Genomic DNA, 24,287 nt, shown 5'->3' with positions numbered 1-24,287 from the left:
TAAACTCAATTTTAAAGGATTAAATTGAAAAAAAATGAGTGACAAAAAAATAAATGGTGTTGATCTTTCCATTGCATATGCAATTCAATTCTTGATCCTTTAAAGAAAAGGGAGGCTGAATATTTATCTATTGTTCATAGTTTCAATTGTTTCATATCAACAAAAAATCATTTAATATTTACCAAATCGAGCATCAACTAAGCGATATTTTTTTCTTGAGACCCCATAAGTCAGGCAGTAAAAACAAACGACTAGGCCTAATTCCAAATAAATGTAACTTCAAATAAAAAAAATCAAAAAAGAAATTGAGGGATAAAAATGAAAAGAAAAGGAAGAAGAAGAAGAAAACATTGTGGATTACTAATGGGTGTCGGTGAACATTATCTTCATAGTTTCCTTTAGTTTTTTTTTAATCCTAACCTTAATTGATAAAAATTTAACTCATTAGATAAGTCCATATGTAGTTATTTTATTCTCAATTGTCTTTGTGCAATAGACTGGCCATATAATGACGATGAGCATGCGGATTGCATCAAGAAAAATACCTTCTAGTTGGAATTTGTAATGCCACGCACAACCTAATTAACCCCTCAAGATATTGCAATGAAAAGAGCATTACAGTTTTTCTCAATGTGAAGCAAGCTTGAGAACAAAAGGAGTCCTTATGCATGGAGAAAAGACAATTTGCTAAAAAATTAATATTATTTACATGTATTAAGCAAAGAGAATTTTGGCAAATGAGTATTCCTTGCTTAAAAAGCAAAGAGAATGAAGCAACTTGAGGAAGAGGCAAACCAGAAAGGCAGAAAATATACATGAGGTCCCAGTTATACTAAGATATCATATCTTATCTAATTATATTAAAAAATATATAATCCAAATATGATGTTAGGAGGGGATAACTCAGGGAGATTCTTGTCTCCACCAGAAAAGGGGAACTCTCAGACTGTAGAACTTGTTTGTGAGGTGGGATATTGTACTCAATATTCTCCAAATTGAATAAGAAAAAATTAATATCTAAATCTAGTTCTAAGATATTATAATGAAATTGATGCAACTTCGATAGAGACTACAGATTTGTTTATGGTGGCTTTTTACCAGCTTAATATTCATTCACCATTAGAAAATTAATAAATATAATTAGAAATACCGACAAAAATTTTTTGTCCGTCTATTATAGTGACCTTTACCAACATAATTTTCTATCCCTGTATTCATTGGTAAACACCAACAGCTGAGAAATTCTCTCAACACTACAAGATTTCATAGTTTTACTGACGAACATATTTCGTCGGTATGAGATTCAGACTTCGTTGGTAATTTTTTTACCGACTAAATTGCCGACGGAAAACTTCCATCAGCATAACGTTTGTTGGTAACACCACATTCCGTCGCTAAAGTTGTCAGTAAAAAAAATATTACTGATACTTTTACATACAGAAATTGCGCGCTAAAAAAAACTTCGGTAAATCAGAATATGGATACAGTAACCACAAAACTTAAAGAAATATGACTTGTGCTGAGAAGAGGGAGATTTTTTTTGGGAGGGGCTGGTTGTTTGCAGTATGGGAGAGTTGGGATGGGGAAGAAGAAGGAGAAATAGAGGAGGAGAGGGTCGGTAGAGTGGTCATATATTAACTTTTGCCGATGGAATCACCGACAGACTACTTTTGTCGGTAATTCTGTCGGCCATTCTAACGGTGAATAGATCACATCACTGTACGGAGATCCCGATTTGAATCTCTCGGTGATTCCATCGGCAATTCCGACGGTGAATCGATCACGTCACTGTACGGAGCTGCCGGTCTGAATCCCTCGCTGATTCTGTTGGTAAGATCACCCGCAAAAACTTTTACGTCAACGAACAGTCTTTTTTTTTATTCTGAATATTTCGTCTGTAGTTCCGTCGGCCGAAGTAGTCCGCCGGTATATACCGATGAAATTACAGACAGAAAATATGCCATCGGTAATTATAACCTCAAATTACCGACAAAATTATTCTGTTGGTATTAAACGAATTTCTGGTAGTCCAATATATACCGACAGACAAATAAAAACATCGATGACGACATTACATACGGTTTTTCTATAGGTGATATGTTAAATTTACTAATGGAGATACCGACGGAATAGAATGAGTATATTGTTTTTTGCGCGCTTTGTCCGTCTGTAAATTCATCGATATATTTATTTCTGATAGACTCACTGACAAATCATAAATTATCAACAAGAGTTTTTTTGATGAACTATAAGTGTAAATATCAACAAAAATTTCCATCAATAAAATTGTTAAATCCAATAGCGATTGCAAGATAATCTATTTATTAAGTAAATCATTAGAGCATAGAGAGAGATACGAAGAAGATGACGTATTTCATGGTAGGTTTTCAGCCTTCTCAGAGATTAGAAAAGGGTAAGAAGGGGTGATCTTTCCCTTAAAGCAAAGTGACATCAACCAAAGTTTGTTCAGTTCACCTAAGCTTCTTTCTCTCATTATCAAGTTGAATAAATTAAATAGATAATATTATCTTTTTCCTTTTTTATCACGCTTGACCAACTTTTGGCTCATGAACATTATGATGAGCGTATTTACATTGCTGGCTTTTCTACATGAATAAAAAACTGCTTCAAGTCATCAATTATAACTGCAAACTGTTCTGCCTTCAAATTGTCTCTCCTCTGCAGCATAACAAAATATATCTGATGCTGGTAAGAGTAAATAGCAACTGCTAGATCATTTTATAAAATAACAGTGAAACACTAATTAATAGAGATGGTTTTAATTGGTTCATTCAAGCTTCTATGCATTGATGAACCAAATTCACCTGTTCTTCAAAAAAATCCAGCTCGACGCCGCCCTAGACTTTGATTATGTATCAGAAAATAGAGAGGCAGCGATCTGTACTATAAAAATTATGTCTAGGTTACTGGAAACTTTCGGAAAACATTCTCCGAGGAATAAGTAACTAGCTAGTGCGCAAAGTGCTTGTGAGCATGATCGTCCATTCGATACTAAACAGCACAATTTATCAACTCATGTTCCGCTCCTACTTTCTTATGGGATTTCAGTTCTTCACTGTCTTTGTCCCTCTGAGGAACAGGCAACGGCTTTGGCTTGCTTGAAAGTTGAAACCTTGTTCGTGTCATAGACATAACCTTGCACCCTTGAAACTTTTGCTCCGTGCACACTTCAAAACTTATTTACTTGCTGCATTTTCTAGTCTGCAGTTCATTAGTATTGTGCTGAACGATTATCCCCACACCATTTTCTCACCAATAACACCATTTCGTGCTTAAAAGAAGGTTTACGTAATTAAACTGATGATGATGAGGCTGGAAAATATCCTCCGTAGATAGAAAGATTGGAGGCGCTTTTCATGGACTAATAAAACTAGACTAGGAGGATTTAGTAGGCCTGACGACACTTGTAAAAAACACACTCTGAAACTTAAATCGGTATAACGTTTGTATAAGAGACAGGAAAAATGAGTAATTTCTTAACTTAAATATTCTTTAAACCTTGTTTAGGTTTTGTATTAGACTTGTGTTGTGTTAAATTTGAAATACAGATAAATGAGTCTTGGAAAGATAAGTTACGGTGGATTTTGCATGATATGGTAAAAGCAACACAAATCTATATGTTCATGAGCAACAAGTATTGCATCATATTGGCACAAGTTGGTATTTAGCAAACGTGGCTAAAACACATCTTTTTTACAGTTGGAAGCTTTCGCATATTTGCGATTCAACTGTCAGTGTCACTATCAAGTGTGTGCTCAATTCATATCCCAAGAGAACCCAAAGAGGCCAATGTGCTAATGTCACTATCTTCAGAGTTCCAAGCCGGATCACAGAAACACCAGTCTAAGCCATTACCCTCCCCATGAACTTCTGTTTGACTCTGATCATTGGACAACTTTGGAATCCAATCATATTGCCTGGTCTCATATGGTGAGTTCATGTGTGTCAGGCTTGGTAACTCATAATGTTCCAAGGAAGAGCCTGCGGGTCCGATATTATCATCAACAGAGTTGTAGTCTCTGATGCTATATTTCCAGGCACTAGTACTGTCGCCATTTTGATACAGCAACTCTGGTTTGGCACTGTAAACTTTGGGCTGAAAATTTCCTGTTCAGAAAACAGATTGTTAGTTAAGCTTTGTAAATGGTTGTTACCAAAGCACAAAAAGGCAAATAAATAAGTTTCCATGACAGGAGGAATAATAGAATTGCACCGCACCTTCTTCTTCGGTTTGTATTTCCTTTCTCATATGAGTTCTCCAGTAGTTCTTGATCTCATTGTCAGTTCTACCGGGCAACCTTCGAGCAATCCTTGCCCATCTGCAAGAGAATATAATAAGAGAAAAATTTGGGTACAAAGAATTTGCTTGTATTAGCTTAGAACTGTCAGAACTAGCACAGGAAAGAACATTACTTGTTACCCCATTGCCCATGAAATTGAATAATAACCTGCTCTTCTTCAGCACTTATATGACCGCGCTTAAGATTGGGTTGAAGGTAGTTCAGCCACCTCATTCTGCAACTCTTACCGCTCCTCATCAGACCTGCGAGTGAACACATAAGAGGGAATTTATTAAAGAGATCAAGAAGAAATCATCTCTTGCGTTCATTCCAAAGGATCCTACCAGATAATCTTGCTATGGAGTCCCACTTTCGTTCCCCTAAAAGAGTTGCAGAAGCTGTTAATCGCTCATCTTCCTCCTCCTGCCAAGACCCTTTACGCAATTTGTCTCCTTGACAAGCCATTATTGTAATGACTGCTTCACAGAGGTTTTCGTATTCTTATATGTCGAACAAGGTGGCAAATAGCAGGGGAAAAGCAAAAGAAAGCGTGACCAGAAAATCTTACATGGCACCATAGGTGGATAGCACTAGTTTGTGGTAACACCACCATTGGCTTAAATGAAATCCAAGTAAAATGTTTTTAATTTGGACATCCTAGGCTGTTTTAATAATAATGACATGAAGATGGATGGAGTTCCGATCCCTTTATGCATCACCATTTTTGGCTTTACTTCCAAACTCAAACTCGCATTTACATGCTGTGTAGGACGTGCAAATAGCCCTGCTCTTGGATATTTTTCCTCTCTGGTCTTGGCTGGAATCACAAACCAGCAAGAAGCCAAATTATCTTCGTGCATGTCTTAAGAAATACCTTTCTCAAAATCAAGAAACAGGCACCCTTTATTTTAAGTTCTTTATTAAATCGCGTTACGCTTTGTGATTAATGATTTACTAATCTCTCCATTCTATAATTAAATAATATGCATTCTAAAACTAGTAGAAGAATACATTCTTCTAATATGCTAGACTGATGTGAAAAACATGCTCCTAAGATTATCCCAAGGACCACACAGATTATTCTCAGGATCTCTCTTTACCACCAATTTAAAACAAATAACAATTACATTCCATAAGATGAAATACCTAACAAATCTTGGTCAAAAGAATTTTAAGTCCCGCTAGCATTCTTCTCATGTCTTGTAAAGGACAATTCCATTCGGGCTAAAAACGTGTTGTTTGGTGATGACAAAACAAGATTTTAACACTTGGGCCATTGAGCTGAGGAAGAGTTCACAGAAATAAATCAGAGAACCAAGATGCACCGCACACTTCATGCTTATTTCTTTAACATTATTGCTCTTACAATTTTCCATACTACTGCCAAAATATTTTACCATCGTCTTAAAGACCACAAGTAGCTCATAATCAATTGAATTGGATGCTATCTATGATCACATTATTGTACATCATAAACCAACAATAATCCTTCTCATAGGCATTAGAAACATCAAAACTACATGCTCCAGACCTTTTTTTAAACCACATCTATTTAAGCAAGTGTGGTCGATTTTCAATGTCATTGAATTTTAAGAGAAAACGCAAGCAGGACAAAACTGTAGGGTCAAATGAACATTGAAGAAACAGAATCCTCGTCAGCATCCAACATAAAACTGTCCGACTCCTGACTTGAAATTGTCATTAGAACTAGAAATTGGCAAGGAAGATAACATAAAAGGATATCTTATCTATAGCAACTCTGCTTGGCTAGGCTTCTGCTAGTGGCGAACCCAAACTGCAGCTGCCAGCAATAACCAAAAACACCAACCAACTAGCGGTCTACAAATGACTTGTTCATCAGGTTGACAGCATCATCCATGAACTACATAGACAAGAACATTAACCACCAAATAAGGCTCAATAGAAACATAGATATGCATGTTTTATGAATGCAATATTTTATTCATTCATTTCCTAACAATCTTGCAGGAAAAAATAAAAATGTTGAAATGAGCACCACATAAACTTAGATTGTTGAAAATAAATCTTTAAGATAGTAAAGCAAAAACAAAAATGAAAAGAAACCAGTCCTTTAGGCAGTATTAGTCTTCCACTCCAGAAGATGTGATTTACAGTTTTGCTATGTTCTACCAGAGGAATTCACAGGTAAATAATGATCTCCTTTCTCAAAATCAACCACAACACAAGATGCTGGATCCATGACAAGGTAATCTACACAATTGTTACTCTGCATGTGACTTATGTATCACGCTTTGAAAATCATACTTTATGACCATAAATATCCTGTTCTAGTCAATGATATATCAATGAGTCATGCAAATCATTAAGTGCCCCTACTATCAAAAAACAGAAACAATACTTGACCAATAATAGGCAGATATTTGGACTAAACATGCAACTAACAGTCCTCCATTTTGACAACTGTATATTTAACAGTTCGCTTGTCTCTGAAACGTTTCAAATGGATCTATTATTGTGTAATAGACCAAATCATCAGTAGAAATTTATACAATAACTCTAATTGAGACTCATTCATACACTCGAATGTTAATCTCACTTTCAATAGCATCCAACCTTCCAATCAGAATCAAGGGGAAATGGCTCAATATGTCCTTATTTAATGGAGTGAGTTTTCAATCTATTCTTGTATCCTTAATTGAGTCAATTTATCCTAATACAATAACTGGGTTTCCAATCTAACATTCCGTTCTTTTATGTCCAAATTAAGATAATCAATCATGCAGGCGACTTAATATTATACCAAAATGGCAACCCTGATGGAGGAGGAAGAGATCAACGGGGAGAGAGAGGTTCTGTCTAATGTGAATCTTTTGTAAAAAAAAAAAAAAATTATGTTTGTCACATGCTTTGCACACAACTGACATGTCCATGGTGCTCATGGCCATTCAGTATAATATTAAGTTAAATGCATGATTGATTCAGTTAATTTGAACAAAAAAGAGTTAACAAAAATGATAGATTGGAAACTTAGTCATTTTAGAAGGATAAAATTGACTCAATTCAGGATATAAGGACATATTGGAGACTCACTCCATTATATAAGGACAGACTGAGCCATTCCACCAGAATTAAACATTAAAAAGCAGGGATCAGTTCTCCAACTTCTCAACTACCATGCAAGGTATATTTCTCATACATAACTCCACTGGTATTTATGGAAATGTCAATTAGTTGCAAAGAAGAGATCTGCAGAACCATAGTAATCAGGCAAATGCTGACTGGATGATTGGAGATTCAGGAACCACACACCTCATGCTCACAGTTTGTGAAAGTAGAATTGACCCGTCTGAAGGAATTTCTTGAGGCTATTGAAATTGACACGAGTAGAGATATTCTAATATTACTTTTAAGTCAATTTTCACTTTATGTATCAGAAAAACATATTTTTCCTCTTCTGTTCAGTTCTATTATAATGCCAAATTGGTTCGAGTAGATAAATCTACGTGCAAGCCTCTCATTAATTTGAATAGCATTCAAGGATTAAGGGGTGTTTGGGACAGTAATAGAGGTTGTTTTTCAAAATGTTTTTCGCTTAAAAATGCATTAAAACAATTTTTTTTCATTTTTAAAATCATTTTTGACATCATCATATCAAAACGATCCAAAAATACACAAAAACTAATAATTTAAAGCAAATTGCAAAACTGCGGTTCAACTGCAGCGCCAAACATTGTCTAAAACAAGGCCTAAGGGCATGGCAGATCCCAAGAAAGGTTAAATAAAAATAACCAGGGTAGTTCTGACAATTTAAGGATTTAATTGTTGGAATTACAAGATGTGAGACCCTTTCAGCAAAACCTAAACCTAATTGAACATGCAAAAAACACGATGGTCCATGTATGGGCATAACTGTTTCAACTCCAAAAACATCACTATATTTGAATATCATTAACACGATTACTAGAACAAAGTTATGCTGAGATTTACAGTTACCTTTCCAAGTAACTTAAGTTCTCGTCCAACAGGTTCCATAAACTTCAAGTCAAACTCAATAGGCCAAACCTGTTAAAGGAAAAAAAAAAACCAATAAATTAAACAGGTAATTATGAAAAATAACTCCGAGAACTTTCAAGCATTAGACAGTAAAAAATTGCAGAAATAAGTTCTGTTAGCTAATTGTTTCGAACTTTCTCTCTCTCTTTTTTTTTTTGGAATGGAATATTAAATATTGCTTTATGCAAATAAGCTGCGACACAGAGCATGACTCCAACATAAGAGAAGTTCCTCCAATACATGATAAAAGGCCCAAGTCAATCGTATAAACCTGAAAAATCCTAGAATATTCCAATTCAATTATATGAATCACAATTCGAAATTGGAATCGCTACCTGCTCACTCGTCACCATTAAAAGCTCTACGTAATTTAACCTCGTTAGTTAACCTATTAGTCCAGAGTTCGGACCAAAAACTATTAGTTCCAATTACATGAAAGCTTAACAAAAGGATTGTCGTCAAGTCACACTTCTATATGTTGAGAAAACAATTAGTTGAATAAGAACAGTAGGTTGTAGAAAAATCCAAGGAGAAGTAAGAGCTAATGAACGAAAAAGGAAAGAAAGAACATGAGATTAAAAACATTAAAATCAATGAAAAGGAAGAAGAAGACCTTAAGACCAAGCACACGAAAGGGAGTAATCTGGCCAGGGACGATACAATCAGGACCAGCAGCTTCCACAAGCGCTTCAGCAGCTAAGCCAGTTCCAATGGGATTAGGGTGCTTCATGACAGAGACGGCATAATCGGAAAATGGGTTTTGAGAGACGCGGAGAATAGGAGAGTGGTGAATTTTGGGAATGGGTTTTGAAGTTGATACCCTCCATGGGACATCCTTTTGAAGCCCAGGGGTTGTTCCTCCTCTTTTTGACATACCTCTCTAATACTTGCACTTCCAATTAGGGTTTTTTTTACTGATGATTGAATAAATGCAAGATACCGAAAGAGGAGGAGATTACTATGCCAAGGAAGAAGCAAACGTAAGGTTAGGAAGGGAAGATAGGCTTCATGGATGGATAGATGAGGTTAGATGGGATGAGATGGGGGGAAGGGAGGTGGGTGCAATGGCCAGATAAAATGAAATTGGTTTAGACATAAAAAACAATAATCTTGTTTTTCAAGTTATCAAATTTTGTGGCTTGTTTTTTCTTTCTTTTTTTTTAAAAAAAAAAAACAAAAAAAATCTACTTTTCGTTCTAGTGAACATATCTGAAAAAATTACAAGGAAAAACTGATTGAATGCAAATTTAATAGGCTTATCAAGAGAAACCAAAAGTCATTCCTCAACACCACCATAGCAAAAACTAGCCATCAAGTGCCCACCTATACTAACATCGCTACCAAGATGCTTCCAAGAACACCAAGAAAAACCATTTTTGGAGACCCACACGCTATGAAATGCGACAGGGCTCACAAGCCTCCTTTTTTTTTCCCCCTTCGTTGATTTTGGTCCTTGATTGTATCGTGAGTCCTAAATTTCATCCCCCTTGGATCCAAAACCTTTTCTTTCTTTTGAGTCTCTTATTATCTAATAAATTTTCAATTTAGACTTAAATACAATCCAACCTAAGGATAATTGAAGGCACAATGGGGAGAGATAAACGGACTGAAGGCACAATGGAGAGAGATAAAGGGAATGAGAAAGAAAATGATAGTTACCTAAGTATTGTGATCATGCCTATGATGCAAGTCATGATTTAGCTCAACGCAGGTTGATTAAGGGTACTTTGATATGTGTTTGCCTCAAAGTTAAACAAAAAATATATCATGTTGATTCTGTTTTTTTAAAGCCAAGCCACTTTCATTGGTCATCTTGATTGCTTTTGGCTAATCAAATTGATTTGGTCATGTCATGACAATTCTCACACGATTAGTTTGAAGTTTGGGCTATGAAAATCATCGGGTTGAAATGCTTCATGTAATGACCCGACTTTTAATATATTTCCACAATAAACATTCAATGTCATGTATAAAAAAAACGGTAATTTCTTTTTATCTCAACAAGTCATGTTTCAATTGTTGTTAATCATTTAAGATTGATTTATCCTCTACTGAAGTTTTTGTCAAAATTTTCGCATATTTTTCTTTATATATAGGGTGTCATAATCCAATGTTGGGTTTCCTAAAAAATCATTCTTTTTCTTTTTAAAAAATAAAAAATGAAAAAGGAGCAACAATTTGATTAGCAAAGATAAGTTAAAGGAATTTGAGTGCAAAATTGGAAGCTCAGTCGCACTTTTGAAGGACCCGAATGTGAAGAACAATGTGAGCCATCAAATTTGATCACGACTTGATCCATGCACTAATTGAGCAATGGACACGTGAGATACACACATTTCATCTTAGGCATGGAAAGATGACACCAACACTATAAGACGTTGCAATTTTGTTTGAACTTCCGATTGGTGGACAAGTAGTCACATCTATTGGTGTGCATAATCAAATTGCATTGTGTAAGCGTGTATTTAAAGTGGCACCCTCTCCTTCTAAAAATTGAAGAGGGTGACATGTGTCTTAAATGGAATAATTAATAAGACATTTACCATACCATTAGATGATACTAACGACGAGGTCTTGCAAAGATATCTATTAAATTATGATTTGAATGTGTTGATTATTTGTTAAGTATATGTGAATTAATATGATAATTTTAATGTGTTATGTAGGTATGCTAGGTCATATATATTGCATCTATTTGACAGTGTATTATTATTTACAGACTTTCACGGAGAGATATATGCTTTTAATTTATATAACGCTTCTGAATGATTTTAATGTCATTCCTACCTATAATTGGGAATCTGTTCTATTGGCATGCTTGTACATACATTAATGTCTTGCATGCATGAAAGGGAGCCAAATAAGTTGAGAGATGTTTGCTACTTTTATATGTATGAATCAAAGAATTTAAAATAATTATTTAAATTTTAAATATTTGTTGTTAACACAAAATAAATAACTCATTTTTTTTATTTAATAACAATTATAGCTTTGAGAGCATCTTCACGTGGGTCGGTTCTAAATGCCTAGATTGCTACTTGTAAATGTCCAAACTATAGGGGTTACATTTTAGCTCCCACAATGATGCATGTATTGCAATGTTATTTAGCAATTATATGCATTTATATTGTCTAATTGTAACTTTAAAAATACAATTAAACTGACATATTTATAATGTTAGGTGGTGTGTTAGTTGAGTATTTGATAATAATCTAACACATGTGTTGTTATTTTATCGGAATAAGCTAGATAGATAGTAGCCAATTTTTTTGAACCATTTGTTAAAGAAAAAACTTAACTTCACCAAATTATTGTTGTTTAATATTTAAGAAACTTATTTTTTTAATGTGGACGCCTTATGAATAAGTAGTAGTCTATCTAGGTACCATTTATTAAAGAAAAAACTTAACTTTATCAAATTATTGTTGTTTAATATTTAAGAAATTTTTCTTTTACAAATCATGTAGACTTTTTATGAATATTAAAGACTGGCAATTGCTTCAAGTATTTGCACTCGCGGGATGAATATATGAACATTGGTGGTCCTATTGTTTTTTTTTTTAGATGGTGGGCTACATTGCCCAGATCTGGTAATGCGACAATTCGACTACAAATAGCACATTCCGGTCAAAATCAATACAAGTGATGCATTGCATGCCATAAATCATCAGGGTAGAAACAATAATTATGACTAGCTAAGCCATCATGAAGCTTATATATCACAGTGGGATGCATAGAGGAATGAAATATTTACAGAGATGCATCTTGTGATTATAGAGGAGGAATATATAATTTGGTATATGAGTATCATATGTCGGGTCATTACACCGGATCCCATGTAGGTTCCTCCACCTACATACATGTAATACGAGCAACATGTTCAGCGGATTCAAAATACTATAAGTAATTAAATCTTTTTAGAATTAATATATGTTAAAGAGTTTATTTTATTTATTGGTCTTTTAATTTTACAATAATATTTTATTAATATTAGGTTAGCCTGTTTCCATGAGAGGGTCGGGAGGCCATAGTTGTGCTTTTGTAATAATGATGAAGAACACAGAGGATACACCTATGCATCTTAATGGTTCAATGTTTGCCGCAATGAACTTAATAACTTTGAAGAGATTTTAACTCTAGAAGATATGGTGGTGGAGGATGAGGTCACTCAAGTAGAAGCAAGAGTAAAATATAGTCGTGCTATTGATGAGCCCGAACCATCTAGTAGATAACGTAAACGTAGTTAGATAGATGAGTTATGTTAACATATTTCAGGATTTTGATTGCTATAACGTATATTATTTAAATATTTCATATTTCTTTTGTGTGTGTGTGTGTACATTTTACTCTTGCTTATGTTTATTTACATTTCTAAGACTATATGTAATTATAAAATGTGAATGTTGTGTTTAGTTATGATGATTTTTTGTAAGTATTTTTAAATAGTATAAAATTTTAAGTATAATTTTTAAATTAAAAAAACTCTATCTAATTTTATTTTATTTTGTTAAATTTATAGAATTTTGTTACTGAATTTTCTTCTTATTGGATTTTGATGGAATGGTTGGTATACTGTCGTATTTTTGAACCAATATGCACTTCAATCGATTCCTATCTCCCTAGGGGGTACTCCCTTTTAAGCTTTATAGAATCCAGTCTCGTTACTAAGTGAAGTACGGTAGCAAGTCATATCAATCTCCTCACACAACAGTCAATCAATCGTTATGGTTCTAGAGAATCTAACCTTGTAAATTAAGAGACAAAAATTATCTCATGATCTCATCGCTTCACGCTTGGTCTAGGTGTGGGATTGTTCCCATCTATTAGCCCAGCCCTTCCGACCAAGGTTGTCAATTCCGTTCCGTTTCACCTGAAATAGCCGAAACATTTCATACCAATTCAAAAAACAGAACAAAACAAAACAATTTTCATCTCATTTTAAATCTCGGTCCGTTCCAGATTTTTCAACTAAATTTCGGCCGTAATGTTTCGGTTCCATTCCACATTTTCGTTCCTGTCTTAAATAGTCATTGAATCAAATTGAACCTAGTTCAATTTAATTAATTAAACCACCCAAGTATAAAAAGCCTTTTTTCATTACCATTTTCAATAACAATGATATTAATAATAATAGTGAAAATTATTATTACTATTTTTATTAACAATGATATTAATTTTTTTAAATTAGATTTATCACTAATATATATGGTTTATATTCATGTTGTTTTTTTTTCATGTTTATACTTTGTAGGAATTTGAGCAAAACAATGGATGCTTTATATCCCATTAGCTTTGATAATATTGATCTAACTTTATATTTAAAATATTTGTGTTAAAACATTTTACTTTCATAATATTTTGATATTTTGTTTAAGTTGAATTAATTTAAGTTAAAGATCTATTTAATCTTGACTATTTAGAAATATTTTAAAATTATATTTGTTTGGTATTGTGTTTGTATTGCATAATTTATAATTAATTTATCTTGAATTTAAATTATATTTATTAAATATATATATATATAACCCCGAAACAGCATGCTGAAACACTTCAAAACTAAATATTTCATTTAAATTAAAAAAACAAAACACCTATCAAAACAAAATTGACAACCTTTCTTCTATAAAAAGTAGCAAGGCCTTTTCCTAGTGTCCATGCTTAGCCACCAGGACGTCAGCCTAGCTATCATGGAAAGCATCATAAGAAGAAGATGTTAATCACGATAGATGCATTCGCCATAGTTTTAGCATTACGGCAAACCTGTGTCAAATCTAGCCAGCACTTCGGCTATTACTTCTCCATTACTATGCTCTCATAAAACCGCACCAATCACAGCTTCTTCGAAAAGACGTGTGAAAAGCGTCTCGACGCCTAATCTATAGCAGCTTGTACACAGATTCCGATAACAATGGTGTAATTCCTCCTCTAAGAACTGATTCAATGGCATCGCTTACTCATTCAAATGCAAACAAGCCCTATGCTTTACACATGCTCTTCAATGTGTCCTAGCTTGAAGCTATTTTCTTACTTATGAGAACAAGAATACAAGGCGTCAAAAAAAGAAAAAGAAAGGAAGAAAGAGTCGTTTACATTGATCCAGAGTCCAGATTGGAATGGGATATGGATGGTTGCTATATATCTGTATGGATTGACTCTCTCTCGAGGTTATAAAGTTGCTGTGTTGTAGCGGACCCCTCTTTCCCTAGCTCTGCACACAAAACTGCCATCGTTCTCCTCAGTGCTCTTGCCATTTTTCAAAGGGTTCTACCACAGGATCGGTAATTTTCATCAGAGTCCTGATACACCCTTACGGAATGGCGCTCACTTCGGATTAATTACGCCCGTTGAGATGTGTAAAAAATACTGTAAACTGATTACAAAATATTCTTCTTTCACCTACTGTTTAGGCCGAATACATGTTCCTCCTACCCTCTTCAGACTCATTTATGGTGTCATCTGTCATGTCATGTGTCCTTACGTTTAAACTCTGAAAGCAAAAGGGCAAAAAGAAAAATCCAGGGCTGCTATTTGATATTATTTTTCAAAATATTATTTTGTTTAAAAATATATTAAAGTAATATTTTTAAAATTTTATTTTTAACATTAACAAAATACAAACAAAAAAAATAATTTTAAAAAATAACAAAACTTTTATTTAGACAATCCCTAAATATCCTAGGTTTAATAGGACAAATAAACAGAAACATGACAAATTAAAAGGGTGTTTAAGAATACAATAATAATTGTTTTTCAAAGTGTTTTTTGTTAAATAATATATCAAAATAATATTTTTTATTTTTTAAAAATTATTTTTAACATCAATACATTAAAATAATCTAAAAACACACACACACACAAAATTATTTAAAATAAATAAATAAAATTTTAAATTTATTCAAAAACATTTACATTTTATAAACAATGCTCCAAGAATAATAGTTTTTCTCCCAGCTTGAAAAGAGGTGTAAAAAACACTAGTCCACACCACGGCCAGGGCATACACTGATACAGTTTTCATCCCTTCATCCATTATTTGCTTAACACAGCAAGAATAGAACTCAAAACCAAGTAACCAACCCTCTTTTTTAACGCCGCTAAATAAAATATACATTAGCATAATATATTATTAGAGTATTCGATGCAGTAGTTCCTGCACGGTATCATCACAATTCACAAAGCTTGGCGTTCCGCTGTGCAAGACCATCTCACTCGAATACCTCCTTCTAAATAGTTCACCTGAAAAAGAGATTCCCTACCAACCTTTTATGACAAGCAGATTCTTTCACAAAAAGGAAAAAAAAATCAGAAGAGAAGATCACAAATCATTCTTCATGCGCGCAGCATATTGCTAACAAATTCCATACATTTTAAATTACAACTATGGCTGATTTTTCTGACATTTTTAATGATTGGATCGAGATGAAAAAAAATATGGAAAAAAAAAATTAGAAAAAGAATAATATCCTCGAACACTTCCCTCGCCTGCCATCCATCCATTTTTCGCATGGACCATGACCGTCTGACCCAGAGAAATCAGTTAAACAGTGATCATATCCTCCCCCCCTCTCTGTGCTGCCACATCAGCCAGTCTCTTCCATGTCAATTCTCGCTGCTCTTCCACATCTCTGGCCCTAGACTCTTTCTCTGCATACTGCCTCTGACACACTTCAAATAACTCCGTATCCATGTCTAAGAACATTTTCCGAATATTAACAGATAGTCCATGAACTGCCTGGTTCCAGTGACTCTGGATATTCTTTTCCAAAGCCTCAAATATAATTGGTAATACGACAGTTCGATTCTGGGCAATTAAATCCACTATGTGCTCATTATTCCACAAAAAAAGAGCTCGTTCAGCAACCTGCCAACAGAAATTTACCTGAGCAAAGACTTCTAAAATAAAATACGCAATTGCTATTCCAGTAAAGTGACTAAAATCAATGTCAAGTACATGTGTGGAGAGTATCTGACAGGCTTCTCAACAATTACAGAAGGCCATCTGGAAAAAGAAAGAAGGCAAGCCAAATAGATGGGAACAAATCTTATGGCAACAAGGTCATTTGCAGTACAGCTTAAAGAGTCCTTGACAAAATGAAAGTTGAGGTTTAGTCTCATGCATCCACCACATAAAACTTTGATTTTACACCTTTTTTTTTTTAAAAAAAGAAAGAAACTGGGTAAATGGTTCTCAGCTACAAACCAAATTTCCAGCAGCAATATACAAATATGCATTACTGAATCAGCAGGTGCAATCACCCCCCTTGCTAATTATCTGGAACCTTTAAAGAGTCCAAGTGAATGATTTCACCACTAAAATACAACAACCAAACATTGTTTAAATATCAAATCCCATGTGTAATTTGGAAATTAAAAACAATAATTTTTGGCAAACTAACTTCTTTTTTTAGCTTTTATTGACAAACTATTTTTGTTTTTTGGCTAAAAGAAAATTCTGAAAATGAACACAAGAACAATGAAAAAGTGAATTCAGACAGAAAAAGAAACAGGATAATATCAAAGGAAATTAAGAAGCAACCCCATCAGGGAAACACCATATGCTACAAATCAACAACTACCATCGATTGACTTCATGAAGAATTAATCCCAGAGAATAATATATCTTGAACGCACAGGATCTCAAAATACAATTATGGTGAAGCAATAACTCGTAACTCAGCAAATTCTCAAGAAACACTAGAACTGACCTAAAACTTCTACAAACGAGAAGCTTTCAAAAAAAAAAAAAAATTGAAACGAAAAGTTGGGAGTGGGAAGATAGCAACTCCAAAATAAAACTTTTTTGGTTTTCCCTTACATTAATCATGGCTAGCAGATTGAAGGTGGAAATCTTGTAAGCAAGAGGAGACAAAAATGGACAACAGTCATAAGCATCAAGCAGCATTCACTGCAAAAGAGTACACGACAAAAATGATTTTTGCAACTCAGATTTCAGAAACACACTAAGGCACCGTTTGGGAACGCGGCTGCGGCCGCGTTCCCAAAAAATTTGAAAATTTTTTGGTTTTTTTTTTTTGCTAAAATTTAATATGGTTTGTACGTTTTGGATCGTTTTGATGTGCTGATGTCAAAAATGATTTTTAAAAAATGAAAAAACATCGTTGGCATGCATTTTGACACGAAAAGTTATTTGAAAAGCACCCGCAACCACACTGCCAAACACGCTCTAAGAGCCAGTGCTGAGATCGAAGAATAAGAACTTAAAAACTGCAGTTGATGACCTTACAACAGAACTAGCTTTTGATCCAATTCAGTTCAGAAGAGACAGGAACAACAACACACAACCACATGGGTACAGTTAGTAATCACATTAACCCACATATTTCCTTTTTTAAAATTAAATAAATAAAATTGTCAAGTCTACTTTCTCCATGATTGCAAGGGAAACAAGAAAGGGGATAAACCTAGTATGATCATGAAAGGCAACTAGAGTTTAGAACAGTTGCAAATAATTCATGGACAGTAAGAAGAACACACATGGGCAAAGAATACCACAGCCATTAGATAAAATGAAGAAGAAAGTTTCCCATGGAAAATAAAAGGTAAAAGCTTCTGATTTGTCCTTTCAAATAGAATGTAAGTAATATTACTAACATTAAACACCTCACTAGCGACATAAAAATAATAAGACAATGGCGGGTCCATGATCAAGTTTCTATATGGGGAAAAGCAGTAGCCAACAAAGTGGATTGCCAGTAAATCTAGGTATAATACTGATTCACCAAAGACCAGCTAATGTTATGACTGGCAAGGGTACAAATTATATGAATAATGCAAAAGTGAAAATGTAGCAAGGAGAGGAATTTTGCACGCAGAAAGAAACAAAAAATATAAATAAAAAAGAATAAGAATAAAAGTTCATCATACACACAGAACAAGCAATAGATACATCATAAAAAAAACCCAATTATCTCAAACAACCAATGAATTGCTCTCTTGGCAACAAACGCACATTTATCATTTGGAAACACATCCAAAGGCACGTTTGTACGAACTTATCAAAATTTATAACAAATAAAGTTTACGAGCTTAGCAAGTTGTAACAATCACAAACCTGAAAATGGGAGCTGGTAAGGCAACGTGCAATCTGTCTGAAAAGAGGGACCATACAACGCTGAAACTCTGCAGACTGTGTTGCCTCCAGCACTTCTTCAAGTTCTCCAAGGAAGAGAACTTCCTTTTGACAATTAGTCACTGGCCAATACTTCAAGAAACCCCTAATAACCGTATCAGCCAGCTTGTAATCCTTTTCAACAAATTGAATGATGCAATATGACAGCTGGTGGTGGTACACAGATATTTGCTTTGGTTTATGCAATGGTATAAGCGCCCTTACAAGGAACAACTTATGTTCCTCTTTCATTGGCAGCGCAAACCCATTTATAATACTCCCTAGAATCTCCAACAGTTCCCCAATCCCACTGTGCCTCTCCGTCTCGTAGATAAACCGATAGAAAATATTATTTATAGCCTTCCTAATAAAAGGACGATGCACCATAAACTTGCCATAAATCCTATGAAGAATAGTCTTCAAATACTCCCTCTCTCGCGGATCCTCAGAATCAAACAAATCAAGCAACTTCAACACAAACGAATGATCAACATACCTCTTGGCAACCTTGGTGTCTGTATCGGACATCACAACATATCTTAAAAGAAGCTCATAAACAAGCTGCAAATGAGGCCAAGATGGTTCCAAATAAGGCTCCTCCTCTTCAGGATCAGTGGGTTCTTGCCCTGTATTTTCATGCGGAGGCAAGCACCGGAATATATTCACTGAAACCATTTTTATCATTTCCTCTTGACAATTCTCAGTAATCTTTCCCGAACCCGATTGAATAAAATCCACAAGCTCCAATAAAGTTTGCCTCTTGATTTCCTTCTCTCGCATCGATTTTACGGTATCCGTAAAGTCAAAATGGAAGCAGCATAGCTGGAGTTTCCGTAAGAACAGGTTCGGACGTTCAGAAACCGGCACATCCCGGAAGAAAGGGAGAGGTTCCACCGAGTTCATTGGCGGCGGAGTAATGACTGTAGGCCCATAGCGTGGGCTTGGAGGGCCAGGAGCAGCCCGGGACGAATGGTTAACCACCACATTGTTTGCGGGACCAGACCCGGAGTTCGGTGGTGGCCCGAACCCGAAATCATTATCGTCTGATTTAGAGGGCTTCCGATGCCCTCCTTTCATGATTTTCCTCAACATCAGTCAATTCAAATAACAGCAACAAACCCTAACCCTAAAAAAAATTGCGATTGATTAATTAAGCTGGAACAACCAGGCGGTGTGATTCAAAATTTTGATGATTCAGTGAACAGGGAATAATAACCCATAAGAGTGAATCAAATGTTTGATCCAGTCATTAAAAATCATTTAAGGAACAAGCAAGAAAAGAGGATTAATTGTATCTGAGCTAGGGATTTGAAATGAATTGTACCGGATTGAGAAACGAACCGTAGAGAGATTTGACCGGCGGCGAAACCTAAAGAGGAGTCATTTGAACTGATGGATGAAATGCTGGTCAGTTCATCAGACGGAGGCGATTGATCCGATAGAGAGACAGCGAGACAGAGAGGTATGTCAAGAAGAGAGAGGAAGAGTGTGTGAAGACAGTAGAGGATAATTAAGAAAAAGAAATAAAATTAAAGAAGTGACGAAAGAATCATAGTATCAGTATGAACGGATTTTATTACATATTATTTGGCAACTAATTAATAAAAAGGAAACCTCTTTATCTCTGTTTTATATATATATATATATATATATATATATATATATATAAGGGGACAATAGCAGTGTAGTCGGATGTTATAAACGTGGCTTATAAGCCAAGGGTTGACTGAGTCAGGTATGGAGCAACTACTGTTTTATTTAAAAAAACAATATTACACTAAAGGTTTTCAATTTTAAATAGGAAATAAAATTTTGATATTCGTAACTTAATTTAATTAATATTTCTTTAGGTGTGATTAATAAATGTTGACCCATTGAAAATGGCATCCAGCATAGCATATAATAATGTAAATGACATTGTTTTTTAAAGTATTTTTATTTAAAAATTCATATTTTTTTTTAAAAAATTGACATCATATTAAAATAATATAAAAACATAAAAATATTCATTTTTTTTTAAAAAAAACACAGCTTTAGTGCTTATCGCCAACGCATTTGATAACAAGTAATGCCGCATCAGTGGTTGATTTATTTAGTTTTTATTTTTATTTTATTTTTCATGATATTGTTAAATTGAAATTAGATATTCGAAAAAAAACTAAATTAAGACTTAAATCAACAAGGGCCTTTTTTTATTATTTTTTTTGGGTCACAAGGATATCACAGCAGCAAAAAGCTTGGCAACACCAGCGGTATCAATTAAGACTTGGTTCTATTTAACAAACTGAGCTTACACCAGCGGCCACAATGGTTATGTGTTTTGGTGCAAGCTGAATCCTCCGTTGTTCTTCTTTTTTTTTACTTGAAATGCTAACAAGAGTCCAAATCCAACCAAATATCATGTATTATGTTAATCTATCTATGAACTAATGTTGACCATTGCAGGGGAAGTGGCATGGTGTCATTTCTGCAACGAGCTAGCTACCGATGACCTCCTCTGGCTTCGCACTTTCTCTCCTCTGTTGTAATTCCAGATGAACCTGTAACATTCTCGGCACCCTCGGCTTCATCTCTGAATTTCTTATAGATATCACCTTTGTAGAATTTTCTGGTCCTTAGGGTCAAAATAAACGAAGCAAAGCTTCCAAACAATGTCGCTGCAGTAATTATTATAGAAGACATTCTGTAACACTGCACACCGTTGCATGTCAAGTCCTCGCCTTCTTTCCTTGTAAGACCTAAGGCCTTCATTTGCTTTAATGCTTCTTTATCATACAAGTCACCAGCAATTACCACATTAAGAATGTACGAACCAACAGGGCTAGCAACAGCACCAAAATTGTACAACGTGGAATAGTACTTGAGGCCAAAAATCTCAGAAATGATGGCATACATTAATGGCCACTGCGCTCCAAAGCAGAATCCGAGGATTACTGATGCGAAGTAGAGAGAATTTGAAGAAGGGAAGGCAATTAGAATATGGCCAGCACAAGTGAAGAGAAGCACAATCGAAAGCAACAGAGGACGAGGGATCTTGTACTTCTTCAGCAAGATCTCTGAGGCGAAACCAGAGACTACTCGACCAAGATAGTTCCATATGCTAACAAGTGACACAAAGGTAGTGATACTACGACTCGGATAGCCTAGTGAATGGCCAATCTGACCCAAGTTGTCAACTGCAGTTAATGTGCCTCCAATGCCACAAGTTGCCGCAATAAAGAGTACCAACATGTCAAGGCTGAAAAGTGCTTGCAATATGGTGTAGTCTTCACCCCTTTCTGGTGGCTTGAAAATGTTTTCAAAGCAAGAAGTTTGCTTCTCTGCAGACGTTGCAGCAGGACCAGAAGCATTGGACGGTAATGATTCCGGTGGTTGTGTTGATAGTGGCAACTCTACTTCCGGTGGATTTTCGGTCACAATTTTCACCTGAGAAGGGTCACTGAAAACTACCTTTTTGCTCTTCCAGATATCATATTCCTCTTTTATAGCAACAGCTACAGGGAGAAAAAGTAAGATAAGAACAACAATAGCACCTCCGATATACTCAATCCTGGTAAACCTGAACTTGTTCTGTATGATGATCAAAATCATGAGAAAACCGGCAAGGCCAAGCGAAATATAGAGGAGTTGGTAGAAAACTTTGATCTCATTTGCTTGGCGAACAATCTTCATGATCCGAATTGTGCGAAGAAAAATGAAAGAAACAGCAGCTGGAAGCCAGGCAATAAGCAAGATAAAAGCCTTTGAGTCATTTCCATAGAAAGCATGGTAAACTTGTGTCATAATTGCACCACTTAGACCAACAAACCCCTTCAACAAGCCTAAAACACTTCCTCTGCTTTCTGGGAAGTTCTTGACGCAGGTGACTAAAGCTCCAGTAGTGGCAAATGTTTGAGAGTTTGCCCCAACACAAATATAAAGACACATCTGCCAAACTTTTGGCTTGGCAATTTTGCCAGTAATAGCAAGCCAAATCATGAAATAACCGAAGAAATTCATGACCACTCCTGCAGATAGAATCACCCATGGAGGTGAAACTTCATTGATGACCCCTGGCAGGAGTCCAACATTTCCACCCACGTCCTTGAAGAAGCTTAGCAAATTGAGCGTGGATTGGTCATAGCCTAACGACTTCTTGATATCAGTAGAGTATAGACTAAACATGTAGGTGGCACCAGACATGGCCATGATCAAGAATGAGGCAAAGACCATGAACCACCGCCCCAAAAGAACTTGCAAGCCGAATCTCTTCATCTCTCTCCAACCACCACCACCACCACCACCATCACTACTTCTAAAATCAGCCCCCGCCATTTGAAGAAAAAAACCTTTTTAGCTTGCTATCTCTACCAATGTTACAATGTTATTACTAAGGTTATGAGGGAATTAGTAGAGCTTATATAGTGAAGTTAAAGTGAAAGTTTTGGTGGTCAAAAGTTAGGTCTGAAGCCTGAACAAAGGAGCTTCATATCTACTTGGAAGTTGACCAGCACACTCGGTTTCTGGGATTGCGGCTCAAACTAAAATTGATCAAAATTTAAATTTTTTATATATATTTTTAAATTGTTTTGATATATTCATGTGAAGAATTATTTTTTTAAACAAAATATTATTTTAATATATTTCTAAATAAAAAATACTTTAAAAACATAATTTTGATCACAAATCACACACCCTTTAAAGATACAAATAGATAGGAGTTGGGTTTTTTGGATTTTTGTAGCCTGCTGCGTGTGGATAAAAACAGCAAAGTTACCAGCTGTTCAGGATTCAAATGGAGGTGGTTCAAAAAGTTGAATTGAAACGCTCTAGCTGCCGGGGAAATCTGTCGTTTCCAGAGAAAAGTGTATGACATGAGGTATCCCAAGTTTTCTGATTAGTTTTGAGCTCATTAGCTGCGTCATGCTGCCGACCTTAGCATGAAACTGTACGTATCTATCTTTGAAAACTAAGCTGCTTACGCCATACATTTAAGAGTTTCTTTCAGGAGCTTGCCTAAAACAGAGTATTGAAACAAGTGGAAATTAGTCATCAATTCGCCTAAGTAAATATAAACGTGGAGGTGATGATGGGTTCGAATTAAGCAGTCAATGGTCATCTACCTCGTGTACAAGTTTGAAAGGATAGCTGTGCCATCAGCAAAACATCTCCACGATGATTTCATGGGAATCAACTTCTAATTGAAGTTCTTTCAACACTCATATTCCAAGCCTACTCTTATCCAATTTCAACAGCCGTCAGTTCAGTACAATGTGTTATCCAAGTATGATCTAGAGGAGACCATGTTGAGATTTTATTTTATTTTATTTTATTTTATGTGTATGTATTTAGAGTTAATTTTTTAATTATTAAGTTCATGATTTCACTATATAATTAATTTTTAAAATTAATTTGGTGTGTGTATATATTATGGTACCTTTCTCGTTCTCTCAATAAAAAAAACCAGAAGAGTCTTTTTTTTCTATTGAAAATATAATATATTCGGAGCTAGATTTCTAAAATCCTCGAACCTCTTATTATTCTTCTATTGTTATCTTTTTTTTTTTTTTTTGGAAAGTCTTTGAATCCTCTCAACAAAAGACGTTAAATCATTCTCTCCTTGATTTTAATAATAAAAAAGGTAAAAACTAAGTTAATTAATATTTGTAATGATATTATAATTGTGATTGATGAGCATCTCATTTCATCGTATGCATGTTAGAAATTCTTTTATGTTTTATTATAACATGAAAGATGATTATTACAAATATTATAATTGTTTTTAGTTGTGAGCTTAGATTGACTATTATAACAATTTAATGATAATAATGACTTTCAGCATG

The 24,287-nt window shown here is 34.9% G+C and overlaps 4 protein-coding genes across 5 annotated transcripts; all 4 read right to left on the bottom strand.

Moving 5' to 3' along the window:
- Positions 1 to 3,580: 3,580 nt before the first annotated feature.
- On the bottom strand, positions 3,581 to 5,628 carry LOC133689648 (transcription factor MYB27-like). Its single transcript, XM_062109599.1, has 6 exons — positions 5,448 to 5,628; positions 4,870 to 5,118; positions 4,646 to 4,777; positions 4,435 to 4,564; positions 4,240 to 4,340; positions 3,581 to 4,128 (listed from the first exon to the last, which is right to left on the bottom strand). Exons 2-6 carry the CDS (start codon positions 4,877 to 4,879, stop codon positions 3,782 to 3,784), a joined length of 720 nt encoding a protein of 239 aa, XP_061965583.1. The 5' UTR covers positions 4,880 to 5,118; positions 5,448 to 5,628; the 3' UTR covers positions 3,581 to 3,781.
- A 145-nt stretch (positions 5,629 to 5,773) lies between these two features.
- On the bottom strand, positions 5,774 to 9,556 carry LOC133689650 (uncharacterized). Its single transcript, XM_062109600.1, has 3 exons — positions 8,950 to 9,556; positions 8,277 to 8,345; positions 5,774 to 6,183 (listed from the first exon to the last, which is right to left on the bottom strand). The coding sequence occupies exons 1-3, from the start codon at positions 9,208 to 9,210 to the stop codon at positions 6,133 to 6,135; spliced, it is 381 nt and encodes a 126-aa protein (XP_061965584.1). The 5' UTR covers positions 9,211 to 9,556; the 3' UTR covers positions 5,774 to 6,132.
- A 6,092-nt stretch (positions 9,557 to 15,648) lies between these two features.
- On the bottom strand, positions 15,649 to 20,067 carry LOC133689920 (serine/threonine protein phosphatase 2A 57 kDa regulatory subunit B' beta isoform). Of its 2 annotated transcripts, none has more exons than XM_062110023.1 (3): positions 19,790 to 20,067; positions 18,409 to 19,591; positions 15,649 to 16,197 (listed from the first exon to the last, which is right to left on the bottom strand). In XM_062110023.1, exons 2-3 carry the CDS (start codon positions 19,555 to 19,557, stop codon positions 15,874 to 15,876), a joined length of 1,473 nt encoding a protein of 490 aa, XP_061966007.1. In that variant the 5' UTR covers positions 19,558 to 19,591; positions 19,790 to 20,067; the 3' UTR covers positions 15,649 to 15,873. The 2 variants fall into 2 exon arrangements, with proteins under 2 accessions (XP_061966007.1, XP_061966008.1); XM_062110024.1 differs by having other exon boundaries at positions 19,807 to 20,067.
- Positions 20,068 to 20,808: 741 nt separating this feature from the next.
- On the bottom strand, positions 20,809 to 22,788 carry LOC133688154 (protein NUCLEAR FUSION DEFECTIVE 4-like). The gene has a single exon (XM_062107556.1). The coding sequence runs from the start codon at positions 22,777 to 22,779 to the stop codon at positions 20,947 to 20,949; it is 1,833 nt and encodes a 610-aa protein (XP_061963540.1). The 5' UTR covers positions 22,780 to 22,788; the 3' UTR covers positions 20,809 to 20,946.
- Positions 22,789 to 24,287: the final 1,499 nt, after the last annotated feature.

The sequence above is a fragment of the Populus nigra genome, chromosome 3 (genome assembly GCF_951802175.1).
Source record: "Populus nigra chromosome 3, ddPopNigr1.1, whole genome shotgun sequence".
Taxonomy (NCBI): Eukaryota; Viridiplantae; Streptophyta; class Magnoliopsida; order Malpighiales; family Salicaceae; genus Populus; species Populus nigra.
The sequence above is the reverse complement of the archived record's forward strand: the minus strand, read 5'-3'. Positions and strand labels throughout refer to the sequence as shown.

Coding starts and splice junctions, on each gene's coding strand:
- LOC133689650 (XM_062109600.1), bottom strand. CDS start 9,210: ATGTCAAAAAGAGGAGGAACAACCCCTGGGCTTCAAAAGGATGTCCCA. Junction 8,346..8,949: donor TTCGTGTGCTTGGTCTTAAG/GTCTTCTTCTTC, acceptor TTCCTTTAACAG/GTTTGGCCTATTGAGTTTGA. Junction 6,184..8,276: donor AACTTAAGTTACTTGGAAAG/GTAACTGTAAAT, acceptor TTGTCTATGTAG/TTCATGGATGATGCTGTCAA.
- LOC133688154 (XM_062107556.1), bottom strand. CDS start 22,779: ATGGCGGGGGCTGATTTTAGAAGTAGTGATGGTGGTGGTGGTGGTGGT.
- LOC133689648 (XM_062109599.1), bottom strand. Junction 4,341..4,434: donor CATGGGCAATGGGGTAACAA/GTAATGTTCTTT, acceptor ATTCTCTTGCAG/ATGGGCAAGGATTGCTCGAA. Junction 4,129..4,239: donor AATACAAACCGAAGAAGAAG/GTGCGGTGCAAT, acceptor TTTTCTGAACAG/GAAATTTTCAGCCCAAAGTT.
- LOC133689920 (XM_062110023.1), bottom strand. CDS start 19,557: ATGTTGAGGAAAATCATGAAAGGAGGGCATCGGAAGCCCTCTAAATCA. Junction 16,198..18,408: donor TTACCAGCTCCCATTTTCAG/GTTTGTGATTGT, acceptor TTCTGTTGGCAG/GTTGCTGAACGAGCTCTTTT.